The sequence below is a fragment of the Telopea speciosissima genome, chromosome 2 (assembly GCF_018873765.1).
Source record: "Telopea speciosissima isolate NSW1024214 ecotype Mountain lineage chromosome 2, Tspe_v1, whole genome shotgun sequence".
Classification (NCBI taxonomy): Eukaryota; Viridiplantae; Streptophyta; class Magnoliopsida; order Proteales; family Proteaceae; genus Telopea; species Telopea speciosissima.
Window position 1 is genome coordinate 6,371,978 of NC_057917.1, and position 21,249 is coordinate 6,393,226.

At 38.2% G+C, this 21,249-nt stretch overlaps 1 protein-coding gene across 1 annotated transcript; it reads right to left on the bottom strand.

Annotated features, from left to right (window-relative positions):
* Positions 1-178: 178 nt before the first annotated feature.
* Positions 179-9,410, bottom strand: LOC122650382 (calcium-transporting ATPase 1, endoplasmic reticulum-type-like). Its single transcript, XM_043843799.1, has 8 exons — positions 7,880-9,410; positions 7,547-7,616; positions 7,347-7,468; positions 5,950-6,231; positions 5,453-5,830; positions 4,610-4,719; positions 1,199-1,427; positions 179-1,072 (listed from the first exon to the last, which is right to left on the bottom strand). Exons 1-8 carry the CDS (start codon positions 9,290-9,292, stop codon positions 491-493), a joined length of 3,186 nt encoding a protein of 1,061 aa, XP_043699734.1. The 5' UTR covers positions 9,293-9,410; the 3' UTR covers positions 179-490.
* Between the last annotated feature and the right edge of the window lie 11,839 nt (positions 9,411-21,249).

Here is a 21,249-nt window from a genome sequence, read left to right on the forward strand (position 1 = left end):
TTGTATCTAAAATGAGATGTTCGAAGTTGATCATTCTGTATCTTAATTGCCGCCGGTAAGTATTTTTTTCAAATCTGCAAATTATTGGCATTCATTGGAACCATGAGGCACACAAGCAGTAGCTAAACAACTCTGCCACTAGACAACACGACCACACAAGCAGTAGCAAGACAAAATCTGTGACAAGTGATTCCACCATTAACCTTCTATTAATTGAATGTGTTCTGAGAAGTATCAGAAAAGAAAGGAAAAAAGCAACAAAGTAGGACAAGTAAAATTGGGTCTCTTCATATTCTTACTCAAGAGTCCCATATCCTCCTTCGCAATATATCTATCTAGATCTTAAAGGTCCAAACCAACCCCCAAATGAGGATGAAGTGGGGGAGGGGAGACCACAAGTTTTGTTCAATTGGAGAGATGTGACTGGAATAGAACTCACAATGCAAGAGTTTCCACACTGTTGGATGAAGGCCACAACAACAGCAACACCTCAATCTGACTTGGGCTTCAGTGATCTACTTGCATCAGATCGGCGACTCCCCCTCGTACATCTCCCGACAAACTTGAGGATCTCATCAATCAGTATCACTGGAAATGCAACACCCAGCACTAACAGCCACTCATTCAGGCTGAGAGGCACAATGGCAAATACTTGTGCAAGGAATGGCACATACATGATCAAGAAATGCAAGCCAAAGGAGACAGACATGGCCAGCAGGAGCCATGGATTGACCCATGGGGGCATAGTCAAGAGGCTCCCATCCTCAGACAAGGCATTGAGGGAGTTGAACATTTCAATTGCGATCAAGACAGAGAGTGAGAGGGTCATGGCTTTCACTTTGCCAGCCTGGAAGTAGTCACAAGGGTTATCAAAGGAGAAAACCCGAGAACCAGCCGTGAAGGGGAAAACTGTAAACCCTTCCCAGGAAGAGCACTGGCCCCAGTTGGCAAGCTGAGAGTATGTGATAAGTGTGTGGCCATCCTTGCTCAGGTCAATGCCCATGAAGGAGTCATGTGTATACCAAATGATGAAGACACCCACAGTTGCCAGTCCAACATAGAGCCCAATAACCTGCACCAGTTTTTAAGAGTAAATTAAGAGAAAAATTGAGTAGGTTCCATAAGATATAGCAACTCAGAGAGTGACAAGTTGATCATGAAATCTTTTCTACTAGAAGAAAGGAAAAAGCTAGGCTACCAGGTAACGGAATAAAATCCAAGCACTGATCAATGAATCATCGCTTCTTCTAGGAGGTTTCTTCATTATATCATTATCTGGTGGATTGAATCCCAAGGCTGTTGCAGGGGGACCATCAGTAACAAGATTGACCCACAAGAGCTGAACGGGGATCAGGCCTTCCGGAATACCTAAAGCTGCTGTCAGAAATATGGAAGCAACCTCTCCAATATTTGAGGAGATCATGTACCTGCATTAAAATGAAAACCAAAACATCAGACCCATGCTAAAAGTAGTTCGGAGCACTATGATGAGAGAAACAGCACTTGTAACTATTAAGATGGAAATCCTTAGTGAAGCAAAAAAATTTACATTAGTAGGAACAATATGATGTCAAATGTTCAGACCCTTTCCTACAACTGTAATAGAATTATGCCAAACAAGCAACTAAATGAGTATTTATAGTTGAAACTTTGGCAATTAAAGATCATCCTAGGTGGGAAATTATCTCCAACTAAACCTCAGAATGAATCTTCAAATATCATAAAACCTTTTTAAATCTTCTATCTCCATATATGTCAACGTATAATCACCCTGAGCTGCAATACTGGAATTTTACCATGGCAAGCATGTTATAAATGAGGGAGAGGGTTCTCTGAGCAAGCGGCATAGGGGAGCACACCAATGTGGAGCTACGACACATTTTCATACATAGGGGGCAGAGAGGTCATTTCATGTGAGGAGAGACAGTGCTACTATACACTCTGCAGTCGGCTCAGAGAACCTTTTCCCAAACAAGAAAAACCATCTTGACAGTAGTAGCCTATTTACACCAATTATGCACAAGAAAGTTCTAACGAGTTTTGTTATAAGCATTTAACTTTTGAGTACCATAGGCCACCCAGGCCGCCCTCTTGGGCTGTGTCACCCCTAGTGGCCTATGGGCCCTCAGTAGGATGTGATTTTTTTTTAAAAAAAGTCTGAGAACCCACCCTAAACAAATAGTTCCAAAAGTATTGGTCATTTAGGCTCCATTTCTTATTTCCAGGTAAAAACCACATAAAAGGAAAACCGTCAGGCAAAACCTCATTTCTTTACACAGATTTTACGTAAAAAAATTTCTTTTACATTGCTTTACCAGGAAACAGAGCCTTGAGAAAACCAGACTGGTCAATACTCAATACCATTTGAACTATCCACAACTCACCTCACCCCACCCAGCATGGTCTTGGATTACTTAAAAAGTAGGATCAGTTTTGGTAAGAGTTCCAAGCAGACAAATTGGAAAAGTTAATATTACGCTGGAATAGGGAAATTAGAGTTTGATGCAATCTAGAATAGATTAAGGGCTGAGCGATGGCTGAATGAACTTTGAATATATTAGTTGGCAAAGAAGAATATGATGGCTGGTAGATGGATATACAGATGTATGCCAAGGGTAAGCTAAGGATGGGAGTAAGATTCTTGGCATGGCAGGGGTAATCTTAACAAAGCAAAATTTATAAATAGGTTTAAAGCAGCCAGATATCTACTGGAACCGATCCGTTATTGCTCTCGATTGAAGGTATATTATATGGAGTTCTAAAGGCAAGCTAAGAAGATGTGCAAGGTTTTGGGAAGGGCAAAGAGAATCTCAGCAAGCAATAGGTAGAAATATGGCGGTCATACAGCCAGATCTTTTCCTGGATCTGAGCCTTGCTTGACCCAATTAAAGCATAGGCAGCATACTCAGCCACTCCTTTAATCGAGATTTCCATTCCCATTGACAATTTTTTTTTGGTTCGGTGTTGCTTTTTTTTTTTTTTTTTTTTTTTGGGGGGGGGGTGGGGGAGGAGGAGAGTCTCTGAACTGACCTTGTATCCAATTACATATCTCATGCCCTTGTTCTCTGAGTATATATTCTCTATTCAAGCATTTTTCAAAACACGATCCCAAATGCCACCAAAAGGAAAAATGCTTTGTGGGCCAAAAAATTTCACAACTAGAGGGTGATTTAGCTACTTAGCTATGTGTCCCCATACGAGCATCTCAAACAGCAGTTTAAGCATTTTGAAAAGACTTTAATTTGAATAGGATTAAGACTTTAATTTGAATAGGATTTCACACTTGGGAGTATTTTATAATTGGAATCTTTCTGAACTTATAAAGAACATACGCATAATCCTTGGTGCATAATCCTTGGCATAAACAACGAGGTCTGGTTCATCTGGGGATGTTTCAGTTGGTTACATCAAAGAAATCCAGTTGTCTTGAGGAAAAATATTGCAACAGGAGCTGGATTTCAGAAAAAACCAGTTTACAAATAAAGGGAAAATCCAGCAGAGAAAAAGAGGAAACAAAGGACTAACCTCACAAATTAAACTAGTAGAATACCATAATCTGGGGCGACCTTGACCGCCTACGGATCCGACGAACAAAGTAAATAGGACTAATATAGGTAGAGGCAGTAGCATACTATTGTGAGACTCATGGGGATAGAGAAAAGTCTCTTTACTCCCAAAATGAGTATTAGTAACAAAGAATCGCATCTTCTTCTTTCTTTCTTCGTTGTATTTGAAGTAGGATATGATATGGGTCACAAACGGAGGATATGTATTCATCATAATAGATTAATGGATTACATAGCAGCAGCCCATATTTTAAAGACGTAAAAGAGGAAAGTCCATTCTCTTCAACTCTTAATTTCACTCAACCCTGAGGTATATGTGTTGAAGCCTTCAAGCAACATTTGTATTTATATATTTATATATGAATTAAAAGTAGAAACTAAATAAAAACTGAACGGACTCCTAGAAAGTAGGCAAACCAATTCAAGTACACATCATTAGGAAGTTTGAACTGTAGCAACTAGCAAGATACCATGGCTACTCCATAGAACCTAGATTTCCCATAGAGAAAGTGACCCTAGGCATGCCACATGTCAGAAAAATAAAATCCCGGATGGCTTGGGATGCCCACAAGCAGGTTTAGACTCTTTTTACTGAGCCACCATCTGTAGGTTTTCTGCTCATCAACCTTAAAAGTCCTAGCAAATCACCCCCTATAAATGGTAGGGTATGACAGGCAGTTCGCAAAAAGTATTCAAATCATTGACAATAAACAACAGGGCACCATCCCCATAGCAAGTGTACACAAAATTAGTTGATAGAATTTTCCATCAGCAACTACATTTTTTAAACATTATTATTATGGGAAAATGTTGTGTGTGTGTGTGGGGGGGGGGGGGCACAGGCCACACCCAGACACAGTAGGGGCGAAATGACTGCCCCGGCCCCCATGAAAGGCGGAAATTCAGGGCCTTATGGCCCCCAAGATGCCAGCGTGCGCGCTCATTGGCAGCCGCATGCATGGCCCCTGCGCTACCCCACAGAGAATGCTCTCCCTATTATTATATACATAAAAGCTGGGGGTGTAAAGGAAGGGGGAGCAAACCTGATAAAAGCCTTCATGTTGTCATAAATAGATCTACCTTCACCAACAGCAGAAACTATTGTACTGAAGTTATCATCAGCTAACACCATGTCAGAGGCTTCCTTTGCAACCTGTAAAGATGAGGCACAAAAAAGATATTTACACAAATAATGGAATATACGTTAATTAAAATGGATGCAATGACCTTCCCCCCCCCCCCTCAAGTAGTTAAAATATGAGTTAAAAATGGGCATCATGTAGTTTTTCGATCAAGAACAACTATGTGAAACGTTAACCATATAAGTACACTAAAATGAATTTTAGATAATAAATGTCCGTTGGTCGTCTGTATGGGAGGAGGATGGGCACAAACTTTATAATAGCAAAACTCTGGGAGATCCTAATTTTCTGAGATGTGGACATTTACACATAGCACCAATAGCATTAAAAAGGCAGGCAGCAACATGAACACTGGAACAAGCAAAACTCCACATGTGGAAGCATATACCAAAATAGAAAATTAGTGAATCAACATTAAAATTCATGTTGAAATGCTGGTAAACAGAAAAAAAATTGTGACAGTAAAATACACCAGACATCAATCCTCAGACACTGGAATGGAAAAAACCTCAACAAGGCCAACAAGAACATAAATCTCTTAGCATCCCATACACAGATCATCATTCAATATTAAGACTCAAAACAAATAGAGGTCATAGAAGACCATTAGTCTCTATTGCATGCCTTGATAGGAAATTCTTAAACATACAAGTTTGATTGGACCTCATTGCATTTTTTTTTTTTGGTGAGTGGCGGGGGGGTGTTTCTAAATCCACAAGGATATTCCACCATAAAAGAACATACCTCAGTTCCAGCAATGCCCATGGCAATACCAATATCAGCTAATTTTAAAGCAGGGGCATCATTCACCCCATCCCCAGTCATCGCAACCACCTCCCCATCTTCTCTGAGCAGCCTCACTATCTCTTGTTTATGCCTTGGTTCAGCCCTAGAGAAGAGAAGGCCACCGCTTTGCCTCAAATGCGTTTTCTGGTCACGAAGATCCATAAATTCTCTTCCAGTTAAGCTTTTCGAGCTAATGTCTTCTTGAGGTCCAAAGACTCCTATTTCACGACAAATTGCTTCTGCTGTATTTTTGTTATCTCCTGTAATTACCATAACACGAATGCCAGCTGCTCTGCAATCCTCAATTGCTCCGTGGACCTCTTCTCTAGGAGGATCCTGTAATGATTTACGTTAATATAAAAGCTGTTAGTTGATCAAATGTTCCAATGACCAGGGAAAACCCAAAAGAGCTTATGCAAAAGCGGGGATTATAAATAGAGCATTTGCCATCTCACCCTCAGTCCCACCAAGCCAACAAAAATGAGATCACTCTCAATTGATGAATAATTGGATGGGTTAAGTAAGAGTTTATGAGCTGGATGATCTTCATCACCGTCATATGTGTCAAATTCAGCAATCTCCTCCTTGTAAGCAAAACCCAGACAACGCAATGCAGTCGTGGACATTTCATTAAGGGATCGCAGAATAAGATCTCTTGAACTTTGATTCATTTTTACAACAGAGCCATCAAGCAACTGAACATGGGAGCTCCTTTCCAATAAATTCTCTACCGCACCCTGCCACAAAATAGTCCTTGTTAAAACATAGCCACAACTTTTTCCAACCGCAATGAACTTGACTAAAGAGCAAGGAGCAGAAAACATAGAACTGGTCAAAGGTAGGGTAAGTCATGCTAGCTTCCACTCTCACCAAAAAGAGACATGAAGATATAGAAAAGACCAAAAGCAAAGATAACCCTCTGTGTGCGTGTGTGTGTGACATGAAGATATAGAAAAGAGCAAAAGCAAAGACAACCCTCTGTGTGTGTGCGTGTGTGTGTGTGTTCGGAGAGAAGTCAGAAGCACACAATAGGTAAGGTGAAATTCTATTAAGATTTTGTGTATACTATATCAGCAACACAATGGTCATCTGTACAAAGATCATACAGAGGAAGGATCATCGTAAATGTAATTCCCCACTACCCTTAAGAAATCCAAACTCACTAACTTGAACTTCTTTGAGGATCCAAACACAAGCGAAGGGAGCGTTGTAACCAAGTCCACAAATCTTTCAAATGGATAACTTAGATATTCAAAGACATGACAAGCACATACTTCCCACACTGTACAGCAGAGTACAAAACTCCAAAAGGCATCATTTAGCTAAAGGCTTTAAAGGGCCAAGATACTACCAATTCTGAGAAATTGTATGAAGCAACCAAGCAGATTTCAATAGCTACCCTTTTGTTTTCTTGTTATTCTTTTTATTGGGGGGGGCAGGATAGGATATGGAAGATTTTATTAATAAAGAAAAGTTAAAGTACAATAGGTAGAATACAGTACGTATAATAACAAGAAGAGGCCGAGAACAAACCATGAAGCTTGAGAATAGTTACCAACCAAATGGACAGTGACCAAATAAAAGTCCCATAATGCAAATAAACTTCACACAAAAACCAGATATCCATTTTAACCCAAAAGAAAAACAGATACCCATCTTAAATCTAACATTTTAATAAATAGAATACACCAAAATTTTGGGCACACACATATAATCCTCATTCATAATTGTTCAGCGAATAAAGGAAAACAATGCAACGAAGCATTCTGGAAACTTCAGAAATAAATAAGGGCACACAGCTAGGCTTCACAACAGAACACACCCGAGAGACACAGAACTTTTGTGTTTATACCTTCACAAGTAACGAATTTCTTCCTGAATTTGATCTCACAATAACTCCCATGGACTTGCGATCACGGTCAAATTCAAGAGTTGCAATCCGACGTGCAATGTCACTCCATTTTTGGCAACAACCTATGGCACACCCCAAAGAAAATGATTTTCCATTCACATGTACTTGAAGAAATACAATAAAGTTGGGTTAAAACATACGTAGAACATCAGTAGATCCCAAAGGTGAGTTAGCATGTTGTTCAGGAAACCCCATCTTCTCAACCATAACCTGAAAAGAGAAAGAATGAAACTCATAAAGGAACCTTACCACATCTCTCTATAAGTATAGTGACTATGTATCAAAACAACAAGCACGAAATATGTATTTTTACTTATCTCTAAGTTTAGGGACTATGTTCTTAAGATAATTGTCTAGCCTTGTTTGGCATTTCAGGTTCGTCTTTGTTCATTGCAAAACAATTCCAACAATCACGATGAAAATATATCATGCCTCATCAGACTACACAATAATGAATAAAGGGTCTTACTTACCTTCAATGCTGCTTCAGTTGGCATGCCAGTGGCCACATAGTGATTTCCAGATTGTGCAACACCTGCATCATTGCAGACAGCAGCAATCTTTGCAATTGTTTGAAGATTTGCATCCATGCCACCAGTTGGCCAGTCATGAATCCTCCCATCAAAAGGGTTGTATGTGGTTCCTTCCACTTTGAAGGTCCTGGTTATATTTGTGCTAGACCCCATTGCCACAAGCTTTGCCACAGCCATCTGATTGGTAGTCAAGGTACCTGTCTTATCAGAGCAAATCACAGTTGTACAACCTAGGGTTTCAACACTTGGCAACTTCCTTACAAGCGCATTCTTCTGCGCCATCTTGCGTGTCCCTAGAGCCAGGCAAGTTGTGATAACCGCCGGTAATCCTTCTGGAATGGCAGCAACAGCCAATGCCACCGCAATCTCAAAGTAGTACGTGCACTTCTCGAAAGAGAACTTAAAATTACTTGGCCAACCGTTCACGTAATCCCAAGTGAGGAAGTATCTCACATTGATGAGCCAGACCAGAGCACAAATAACACCAATAATGCCGGTGAGGACCTCTCCGAATTCATTCAGCTTCTTCTTCAACGGGGTATCGTCCTCATTCTGAGAAGCGGAGTGAATCTGGGAATGAACTTTCCCGATCTCAGTATTCATGCCAGTCTGGGTGACCAAGCAGATGCAATTCCCATTCACAACCGTCGTGCCGGCAAAAACCATACATCTTTTCCCTTGAATGTCCATGTCTTCGGGGACTGCCTTATTGGTCTTGTTAACAGCTTCACTCTCTCCCGTCAATGACCCCTGCTCAACCCTCACGGTGGAGCTTATCAGACTCAAAACCCTCATATCAGCAGGAGTCTTGTCGCCCACCCTGAGCTCAACAATATCACCAGGGACGAGGTCCTTGGCAGGTAGCGAAGAAATCTTTTTCCCTTCACGAATCACCATGGCATGCTCCGATTGAATTTCCTTCAGGGCTTCCAGTGCTTTCTCAGCGTTGCTCTCCTGCCAGACTCCAACTGCGGCGTTTACTATCAAGATCAGGAAGATCACAAGAGGCTCGACGAAAGCCGTAATTCCCATCTCGCCTCCTTCATCCCCATCGTACCAAGCAAGGACGAAAGAAATAACTGCAGCGGCAAGTAGAATCCGGACAAGGGTATCGTTGAACTGTTCAAGAATCAGACTCCAGATGGAAGGGCCTTCATGCTTTTCCAACTCATTCAAGCCGAAGATCCGACGCTGCTTCTCCACCATATCTGAATTCAAGCCATAATCTTTTTCCACCCCATAATTTTTCAAGCACTGATCGACGTCCTTAGCCCACGCCGGAAAGATTTCCTTGTCAGGGGGCCTTGATCCATTACCATCACGTTTTCCATAATTTTCCCCTCCTTTACCCATCGAGATTCAGTATTGTAGGAACTCGAGAAGAAGAAGAATAAGCAGGGCTGAAAGAAGAACACTAATTTATAAATAAAACAGAGAAAAGAGGTTGAGTTTTTCCAGGTAAATTCTCCGGAAACAAATCAATTTTTCGTACAGGTGACTCTTATCAACCAATTCGATGAAACCCTAACCAATGATGAACTTATAAACTAAAAATCCAACTTTTCTGGATTAATCTAGGCGTTCAATGCTCGAAAACAACTAAGAAGGATTAGAAATGATCGAGAGAATAAAACCACGATTTGCGAAGAGATGCTTTCTCAGAATGGAAAGATTTGGAAGTTATGATTACCAGATACAACCAGAGTTTCTAAATAGTTCCGTTTTAGTGGGAGTCTCTGCTACTCTGTTTCTCCTTCTCTATGTGTCCTTTATTAATCTCTCTACGTCCCTTTAGTTCAAAGTCCAAAACTCCAAAAGTGAGAAAAAGAAAGAATGTGAAAAAGAAATATTGAAATTGGGAAAAACAAAACAGAATAAAGAGGAGAATTTGTTTCCCGCTGTGACTCTGTGAGAACAACTGAAATGAGCGCTTCAATCGCAAATGAGAAAGGATAGGGCCGATACACAACCACCTCTCACCGGTTCATCAAAGAAAACCTGACGATTCACGCTATTCCTTCTTCCCCAATAAATATGGAAAGGAGACATTAGGGTGTATCGACGTCATATCGTTCTTCTCTGTTAATGATGAAATCATCCCATGATGTCATCGATGTCCGATTGGAATCTTTATATTTCGAGAGACAGAATTTAACATTATACTAAATCAGTGGTCTTTAAGCACTGGTAAAATTTCTTGTCTGAAATAAGGGGATTTCTTATTGGCCGATATAGGAATCTTTCTATTTTAGGATTCTTTTATTCGGCTTTAACTAAAATCACTGAATCTCTACGACTCCTCTTTAGGATTATTATCCTCTCCAATTCCTAAAGTGTGGTAGTGCTGAGTGCTAGGTGGAGATCAGACCACCTAGCATTGCCGCACTGCCACACTTTAAGGAATTGGAGAGGATAATTTTACCTCCTCCTTATCATATGTAACTCTTCACTCCATCTCAAACCTTAGGATTTTAGGTCACATGCAATTGTCAATAATATTATAGAGCAAATATTAAGAAATGTATTCAATATGACATGGTATCAGAGCCTGCTCATGCTTCTACCCCCTAAAGAGTCTCTCTCTCTCTAAACGATCACTATACCCCCTACATATAGGGGCCATGTTCTCTGTCCGGGAGTGCACGGATTGTAGGCTACACCTAGACGCATGGGGTGGGATGGGCGCATCATTTCGGTCATTTAGGGGGTGGGCTGGTCCTTTCACTCACCCTCATGTGTTTGGACACATCCTATGCCCCTAGTGCAGAGACTATTTTCGCTTACATATATATATACAAAAAAATGTCAATGACAATGATAACTTATAGTAATGAATAATTAGTTGTTTTCAATTTATTTTTGAAAACTCTTTTATACCATTATCATAAAAATAAAAAATTTTAAATAAGACAAAGGGCAAATTAAAAGAATGTGATCAAGTTCTAAATATATATGTAGAAAAATCGATTTTTAACCAAAATAAATAAATAAATAAAGGTGTCATTTTGATAGTCCCTTCAAGAAGGGAGGAGTGAGGACAACCCAAACACTCTTCCAGGAGACAAAGACATCACATTTAACTAAGTTAAGATAGAACTTCCCCATAGGGGGCTGATACGCAAGGATTTAGTTCATATCTGTCTCAGTTAATACCAATGCCGATATAGATTGATCGGATTAGATCGAACCATTTTGCCCCTTGAAAAATCGATACCTAGGTTTTTTTTACCAATTTATCCTCCCCTGTTCCAATGTTGATCATGGTTGATACCGATATGAATTGATTGATACAATTGATTCAATACCAAATACTTGTAAGTATACCCACAGCCATTTTTGTAAGTCTCATGAGAAGGTCAGATCAAAGAGGTTATCTCTCCTTTCTTAAAGTGAAGTCGAAAAGAGTTTTTTTGTTTTTAACCCACGGTTAAAATTATTAAACAGGTTAAGGGTATTTCAATCACTTTAAATTATAAGGACAGTAATTACAACCATCAATTCTCTAAGAACCTATTCTTTGAGTGAAAGAAAAACTTTCTCCTTGCGTATGTGATCCTCCTTCTTCCCTTTGGCATCCTATAAATCTTCAATTATTAATTTAATAATATTTCAATTAATAAATGTAATTGCCTATTAGAATGGATTTAAATCAAAACAAATCTGATTCTTATGACCTCATATGATGCCAAAGACAACAATCCCCATATCATTTATATATTTTAATAATAATAAATATGATGCCAAAGACAATAATCACCAACTATATGCTTATACATTAACCAAGATTATCTTGTCTATAAATAGTAAGTACAATATTGTATACAAAACCAAATGATATTGTTCGATTTTAATCCAGTGTAATGTCAACCACACTTATAGTTGTATATCTTATCGAGATCGGGTTCGTCTGAGATCAATACCGATATTACACTGATACAGACACAATTTTAGGAATCAAGAACTGGATCAATGAATCAGCCAATTCGGATGGAATTGGCAAAAATAGATCCCGATTCCAACGGGTTTGATACAATCCATTCATGGTCGAAACCCTATAATCGTTAGTTGTTCAGATCTAAGGGCCGATTTTAGGGTTTTTGGGATCAATTTCAGAAATTGGATTGGAATCGATAGGGACTGATACTGTGTTTTAAACCTTGGATATAGACTATTAAAATCGCGACTACAACTGAGGAATTGAGAGACATGATGACATCCATGCTCTGAAACATCTTGATCATGGTTCAAGAAATCGATCTAGGATCGACGAAATCACCTTGGCCGATTTAACACCAATCCACGAACAAAGGGTAAATCCATCAGATCCAGCCCCGGATCGATATTCCGATTACTAAAACTCTGATATTTGATCAGAATCAATGGCCCCATCTTACACACGATTCGAATCCAATGATCCCTTTAAGTAGTATTTTTGTAGTTTGTTATGAGAGATACAGGTGATCTTATGTTTTACTTCAAGAAAAGGTTATTTAAAATCATCCAATATGAAGCTTTCAGTTCAAGAACTAGAGACGTGCACCGGTGCACGCCGCCCAATTGTGATTTGCTACTACAAATGTATTATATTATATTAGAGGAGGAGCGCAGTTAGAACTAATAAAGTTTAGTGTTACTAATTTGGGGATAAGGAAAGTCGTGCGAACTCTCCCTGTTTGATTGGGTCTCGTAAACTGGAAAATTTGTTTCCCTTAATAGCTTTTCTCAGTGTTTCGTATAAAAGACGTGGGGATTCGCTGACCATCCGATGCACTGCATTTATTGTTTTCTTTATTTTTTTTAATTAATTTCAATTTGCTTTATCTTCTTTATTTTATGAGAGAAGGATCAAGGAACTAGTGAAGTACACGGTTATAATTGTGGGCTTCTTTGTCGTCTCTTCTCTCCTCCTTTTTCTTTTTTTTAACAAAGTACAAATTTATAATTGTGGGCTCGCTTGTCTTCCCTTCTCTTCTCTTTTTTTTTTGTTTAAATCTCCCTTATGAGAGAAGAAAATACACATCTATTTTTTTCTGGATGAAAGAAAAATACACATCTATAATTGAGGATTTCTCCCTTGCTTTTAATAAAAGTCAGTTTTTATTTTTTTTTTTTACCCTTGAGTTGTATCAATGGATTGGTATCGGATTGGAAAATATCTGGCGGAACAAATCCACGGCTCCAATCCCAAATTTACGAACCATGCTCCTCTCTCTCTTTCTTTATTAAATTTGTGGATTTTTTTTTTTCGCGTTAAATATTCTATTTTGATGTCAACTATTGACTGACGCGTGTAAGAATAGATATGATTCATGGCATCGCTAGAATATTGGATTTCGATATGAGATCAAAATATCATTTTTCAACAAAAATCTGATGTTGGTATTATATTAGCTCATTCGTATTAGTCGTGTATTGATATTGGTTACAATTGATACCAATGTGAATCGGAACTGCCTTGGTTGATCTAACACCAATCCACGAACCAAGGGTAAAAAATAATAAAAATCAAGGGTAAATCCATCGATCCAACCCCGGATCGATATTCGATTACTAAAACCCTGATCTTTGATTTGAATCAATGGCCCCATCTTACACGCGATTCGAATCCATTGATCCCTTTAAGTAGTATTTCTGTAGTTTGTTATGAGATATACAGCTGATCTTATGTTTTACTTCAAGAAAAGGTTATTTAAAATCATTCAATATGAAGCTTTCAGTCCAAGAACTAGAGACGTGCACCGGGCACGCCCCCCATTGTGATTTGCTACTACAATGTATTATAATATTACATTAGAGGAGAGGAACTAATAAAGTTTAGTTACTAATTTGGGGATAAGGAAAGTCGTGCGAACTTTCCCTGTTTGATTGATTGGGTCTCGTAAACTGGAAAATTTGTTTCCCTTAATAGCTTTTCTCAGTGTTTCGTATAAAAGACGTGGGGATTCGCTGACCATCCGATGCACTGCACTTATTGTTTTCTTTATTTTTTTTAATTAATTTCAATTTGCTTTATCTTCTTTATTTTATGAGAGAAGGATCAAGGAACTAGTGAAGTACACGGTTATAATTGTGGGCTTCTTTGTCTTCTCTGTTTTTTTTTTTATCTCCTTTACGAGGAAGGAAGTACACATATATAATTGTAGGTTCTTTATATTCCTTCTTTTCTAACCTATCAAAGATAGTTTGGTCTTTGTCAAATGCCTTATAATTGTAATCAGGAGGGCCCTTCTCGTGCCTTCTGCAATAAAATTATCTTTTATTAAAAATAAATCTTCCTTCTCTTTATCTTTGCTCCTCACCTTTTTTTTTTGTTATAAATCTCCCTATGAGAGAAGAAAATACACATCTTTTTTTTTTTAGATGAAAGAAAAATACACATCTATAATTGAGGATTTCTCCCTTGCTTTTAATAAAAATTAGTTTTTATTATTTTTTTTTACCCTTGAGTTGTATCAATGGATTGGTATCGGATTGGAAAATATCTGGCGGAACAAATCCACGGATCCAATCCCAAATTTACGAACCATGCTCCTCTCTCTCTTTCTTTATTAAATTTGTGGATTTTTTTTTTCGCGTTAAATATTCTATTTTGATGTCAACTATTGACTTGACGTGTAAGAATAGATATGATTCATGGCATCGCTAGAATATTGGATTTCGATATGAGATCAAAATATCATTTTTCAACAAAAATCTGATGTTGGTACTATATTAGCTCATTCGTATTAATCGTGTATTGATATTGATATTGATATTGGTTACAATTGATACCAATGTGATTCAGGAACTGCCTTGGCCGATCTAACACCAATCCACGAATCAAGGGTAAAAAGATAATAAAAATCAAAGGTAAATCCATCAGATCCAGCCCCAGATCGATATTCCGATTACTAAAACCCTGATCTTTGATCTGAATCAATGGCCCGATCTTACACGCGATTCGAATCCAATGATCCCTTTAAGTAGTATTTTTGTAGTTTGTTATGAGAGATACAGGTGATCTTATGTTTTACTTCAAGAAAAGGTTATTTAAAATCATTCAATATGAAGCTTTCAGTCCAAGAACTAGAGACGTGCACCGGGGCACGCCCCTCCATTGTGATTTGCTACTACATATGTATTATAATATTACATTAGAGGACGACGCAGTTATTTGGGGATAAGGAAAGTCGTGCGAACTTTCCCTGTTTGATTGATTGGGTCTCGCAAAATGGAAAATTTGTTTCCCTTAATAGCTTTTCTCAGTGTTTCGTATAAAAGACGTGGGGATTCTCTGACCATCCGATGCCCTGTACTTATTGTTTTCTTTATTCTTTTTTTAATTAGTTTCAATTTGCTTTATCTTCTTTATTTTATGAGAGAAGGATCAAGGAACTAGTGAAGTACACGGCTATAATTGTGGGCTTCTTTGTCTTCTCTCGTTTTTGTTTTTTGTAATCTCCTTTTACGAGGGAAGGAAGTACACATATGTAATTGTAGGGTTCTTTATATTCCCTTCTCAGTTCTCACCCTATCTGAGGCAAGCAAGATAGTTTGGTCTTTGTCCAATGCCTGGTTTCTTGATCTTTGTAATCAGGAGGCTTTGCGCTTCTCGTGCCCCCTTCTGCAATAAAATTATCTTTTATTAAAAAAAATAAATCTTCCCTTCTCTTTTATCTGTTCGCTCCTCTCCATTTTTTTTATATTAAAGAAGGAAGTACAAATTTATAATTGTGGGCTTCCTTGTCTTTCCTTCTCTCTTCTCTCTCTCTTTTTTTTTTTTTAATCTCCCGTCTGAGAGAAGAAAATACACATTTTTTTTTTTTTTAGATGAAAGAAAAATACACATCTATAATTGAGGGTTTCTCCCTTGCTTTTAATAAAAATCAGTTTTTATTACTTTTTTTACCCTTGAGTTGTGTAAGTGGGTTGGTCTCGGATTGGAGAATATCTGACGGAGCAAATCCATGGATCCAATTCTAAATTTACGAACCATGCTCTTTTCTCTCTTTCTTTATTAAATTTGTATATTTTTTTTTTCTCATTAAATATTTTATTTTGATGTCGACTATTGACTTGACGTGTAAGAATAGATATGATTCATGGCATCGCTAGAATATTGGATTTCGATATGAGATCAAAATATCATTTTTCAACAAAAATCTGATGTTGGTATTATATTAGCTCATTCGTATTAGTCGTGTATTGATATTGATATTGATATTGGTTACAATTGATACCAATATGAATCAACTGATACAATCGATCAAATACCAATACTTAAAATTGAGTGTATAAACTACCTAAATAAGCAAGTAACATGTGGATTTATCTCCCTTCTTTTTTATACAGCCTAGATTATTCCCCCACTACATGCTCAATGATATTACAAGGATTTTCAACTCACTGTCATGCCATCATCCAATGTAGTGGGTGCGAGTGCGACAATAATGACAGGATCCGGATCTTCCCAAGTATTTGGGTATCCAACTTCTCTCCAATAACCCATCCAATGGCTGGGAGGAGGGTTTGAACACTCAACCCAACACTGCCAACCCCTGGAGATGCATGTCCAAGTTGGATGGATGGTTGGAGAAGATTTCTTCCACAATGTTATCCCAAAGTTTCTTTCTGGTTTGAACAATTAACGAAAAAATGATCCTATTTTTTTTTCTAGAACATAAATATTGGAAAGAGACTTCTGATGTGAAAACAAAAACGAAAACAAATGTCTGACGCTGAAATGGGCAACTATACAATTGAGTTGGATCGGAATTGATTGAATCTAATTCCCCATTCTCACAAATTCTCATTTCAAAAAATCGGGTTTCTGTTCTGGGCCATGTTTCTATTCCATAAATAACTTTTTCTTTTATTGGGCCAAATTTCTTAAAAAATAAAACATGTTTGGTAATGCATAGTAAATCTTATTTCTAGGCTTGAAAAGAAACATATATAAATGTGTTTGTTATACACAATAATTTCTGTTTCCAGAATTTCAATAAATTTTTAAAAATGCCATTAAATATCCAAAAATTTGATGATGGTGGAATCTTGTGGAGATGAGAGTCATGGAGATAGGTCGAACACCCCACCCCCTTATTTCTCCGTTTTATTTATGGAATAGAGAAATTCCAAATGGTTTTTTTTTTTTTTTAATTTCTCAAATACATTTTTGTTTCAACTCAGTTCGAAAAAAAAAAAAAAAAGAACCAATATTAACAAACAGATTTGTACTCTTTTTTTGTTCCTCGTACCAAAAAAAAAAACCCCCAAACAAAGAACTAGATAAATAAAATTGTTATCATGCAGGCCCTTAGATTGCTGATTCCATTTCCTCGAACAATGATGCTTTGTTATGCCCATCACATGGTATCATCACTTACCACAGCAAAGTCAGCTTATAATGGAGGCATGGGAATAGCACTCCTAAAGAATTTTTGAAGTTTAAGGTGAGTTTTCCTGGAGGCATGAGAATGGTGGAAATGGATTTCCTCCGAGGAGCTAAAGGGTGTAGCCCCGCAAAACGACAGCAAAAATAAGGGTGGGCTGGACATTTTACAAGTGGGTCCCACCTATGAAATGACCAAACCCCCTGTTTTTTGGGTGGTTTTCAAACGCTGAACCCTCCAACTCTCGGCCACGACTAAAGGAGAGCCAGATCCGAGAATAGTAGCCATAGATTGCACCAACCAAAAAATGAAAAAGAGAATAATAGCCACAGATGACAGAACGAATGTTTGACCGTGCCAGAACGCAGTGCATACAGGGTAGGTGTGGAGTGTTAAAACCCACCCTACTTGGAGATCACTTTAGGTGTGGCGGAGGGTGTTTGGCTGCGTAGATTCCCAGAGTAAGTTTAATTTCTCAAATTGATTTCTGATACGATGTCAGCTCATACGGGAACATTAATTGAAAATACTGACGAAGGATGAAATGTAACATGAAAGAAGTTTCGTGGAAATTTGATAACTTTGTTATTCGTGAATCATGACGGCAAGCGTAGACTGAACTGAGTGCGGAGAAACTAAAAAGTGGGTGGAAGTTCACCTTTGGAATGACGCATAAACCAACAAATAGTAAAAGCTAAAGCCAAAGGCCAAAGCAGCCTCTTTTCTTCTTCTTCATACTTCCATTCCAAGTCTTCAAGGTCTCTCCAGGAGTAGAAAACAAAATCAAACCGGCCAAACAGACTGAACTGAACCAACCAAATAAAAACCAGATCGCGATCAAAACTGAAGCCCGACCAAATTTGATGCAAACCTGATACAAATCCAAACAATCAAAAAGGAAAAAAAAATAAAAATTTGCCATAATTATTTAAGGGGAAAATAACGCTATCTAATTGCATGGCCTGCATAAGTCCTACAATTAGAAATAGAAGCACACAAAAGTACCATGCTGTCCCTATGGAAAGGCCAAAATCCCATCCAAGTGTATGTTTGCTTGTGCGTTCTCATTGGCCAGTATGCACGTGCAGGTTCTAGAGGCCCAGATAACGATCTCTCTCCCATTATTTAAATATATGGGGCATTATTTTCTAGGTAGGATGTAGGGGCTATGCCGCACACGCCAAGCAATGAGAGTGCATGCAGTGGTACAAAAGGGGGTCGAATTTCCGCCATACATGGGGGCATGGCAGTCATTCCGGCCCCTGTTATGCGTTGGTGTGGCCCCTGCATCCCACACAGAAAACATTCTCCCTAAATATATACATGGTAAATCAAAACCAAATCACAACAAAACCCAATATCAAATTGATAAAAGTTAAAATAAACCAATATCAAACCAGACCAAATTGAAACTGTTCGAACCCGAGCCTTCCCTTAGCCGGGCCGACTTCAGCTCGACCCACCCCAACCCGAAGAATGATTAGTTGTGACCGAATTTGGATCAAATCGAACGATTTGACAACCCTAATCTCAGTTCTTGGGTATTATCAAATGCCTTGGGAAGGAAGGAAGGAAGGAAGGAAGGAAGAACTGAACTGTTTCTCACGCCTAACGTAGGAAGCAAGAAACATTTTTGAAAATAACAAACTGATTAGTTAGAAGGTTTAAGAACTGGTTTTATCTCTCCTTTTGATTGATTTTTTTCTTTGTTTTTTATGGGAAAGAAACATAAAAGTCATAAACTACGGCCAAGGAAGTAAAAAAGATCGGAACCAAACAAAGAACAACTTGGAATCTTTACCAATGGAAAATTTCAAGATGGAGTAAAGGAACTGTTGGCTAGTCAAATAGAATTCTTAAAGCTTTCATCATCTTTTCAACTAAAAAAAAAGATGGCATTGATGTTTCTACGGACTTGACTTTTGTGCGCTTAAATACTTTTTCAGATGTTTCCTAGAATTTTCCTTTTCTACCTTTCCAAGGGGCACACTTTCAACTTTATAGACTAATGCCATATAAGATATAATAACTGTCTTGTTCATTTTTCTTAAAATGGAAAAAAGGAAACATTGAAAGTTCTTGGTCAATAAATTTTATTTTAGTTATGTAATGATATTGACCAGAAAAAAAAAAGGGTTGGGAATTAGTTTATGTTGTGGATAGCAATAGTGGAATACTCCTTTGAGTAGTGATCTATTGTATTTTTCTTGGGCGAGGGTTCTTCAAAAGGTAGTGTGGCCCCTATGTCAACACAGAAGCCAATGAGAGTACGTGCAGTGGCATCAATCGGGCGATCATGATGGGTCAATCATTTCAATCCCTATTTCTGGACTCAACGGCCATACTGCCTTTTAGAATTCTTTTTTCTATTTTCCTTATCTTTTTTTTTAGGAGTATTCTTGTTTTCTTTTTTGAGGTTATTGAATATTATATGAGAAAAGGAATGTTCATATTTCATTATGGGGCGTTGTTCTCTATGGCGTAGCGTAGGCTGCGCTCAGGTACATAGGGGTGGACACAATGACCACCCTGCCCCCTTGAGTGGGAGGCCTATGTGTTTGGACGCAGACTGCGCTACAGCACAAAGAACATTCTCCCTTTCATTATATTCCTCTTATATGATAAACAGTGTGACCCATGCTAACACTCTCTCTCGTATTCTAACCATGTAGGTCTTATGTGAACCCATATGAATGATACCATTCTTTAGATCCTTAATGCATGAACGAAGATCGTCATGAAAGAAAAGCATATCGGCTAATGATTATGAGACCCTAATCTTAACCAGAGGGGACATGCCCTTCCATCGTCCTTATGGGAAACTATATGGGCATGATCGAGATTGCTGTGGGGATAAAATTGCTAAAATATAATCCACATGACGAAAATTACTGTTTGTTTGACTATAGTGTTAAAATCTTAAACAGCAAAATAATGCACTTCAACCACCCCCGAAAGAGAGCACAAACATCCAAATACTCTCCATTTAAAAAATGGACAAGGTCTAATGCAATAAAACATTGTTTTTCCTTGCCTCCTTTCCTTCTCAGATATGTGCATCCATGTCAACATTGTACTCTTCTATGTTCTTGGATATTCTATAGCTCTATTTGCCACTTGGTAAACTTTGTTTGAGATGAAATTTGATATATATAACCATGTGACCATGTAACATTAAGATACACTTAACTATAAAAATTTGGGCCTGTTTTAAAATGGATTTATTAAAGTGAAATTCAAAAAGGGTTGGCATGCCTAGCCTGAGCCTATCTCTGTCCCACCCCCTATAGAAAATGATCCACTGCCATCAACCCATCCCACTCTCTCCATTGGGCACAATCGCTAACGCATGCACAATGCTCTCCCTTTCATAAAATACTATTTTATTTTTTTTTTGGAATTTTGGTTTTAGAGTTTTTCCTCCACAATATTTGTTTTCTTGGGAGTTACTTTTTAACAAGTCTTTTATTGTGTGGAAACTTTTGTACCACATTGGAAGTGGATGAAAAAGAAGAGTGGTTAATATATATGGGAATTGGAACTACAAGGGTTAGGTTCCTTGAAGAGATGTATCTCTCCTCCCTCATGTTTGGAATAATCAAGGGTGTTTTTCACACATGTGCATGCGTGGTGAGATAAGGTCTTAAAGCATGTGAAATCTTTTTGCTCCAAACTAGATTTTCTATACTAGTCTTTCATCTTGGCCAATGTCAAATCGTCAATTTTGATACATCAAGTGTCAGACAAAGAGCAATTGGTGTCGAGGTTTGTCAAAACATTAACCAACACCATTCACTCCCTATTCGACTTGTTGTTTGTATTAGTCGACGTCAGCAGGCCTGTCGTTGGTGATGCCTCCTTGTTAGTCACCCAGTGCACATTTTGTATCTTCAAGGGGCTTCTTCCCTATATAAATAAATGACGTCCTTGGCTGTCTTC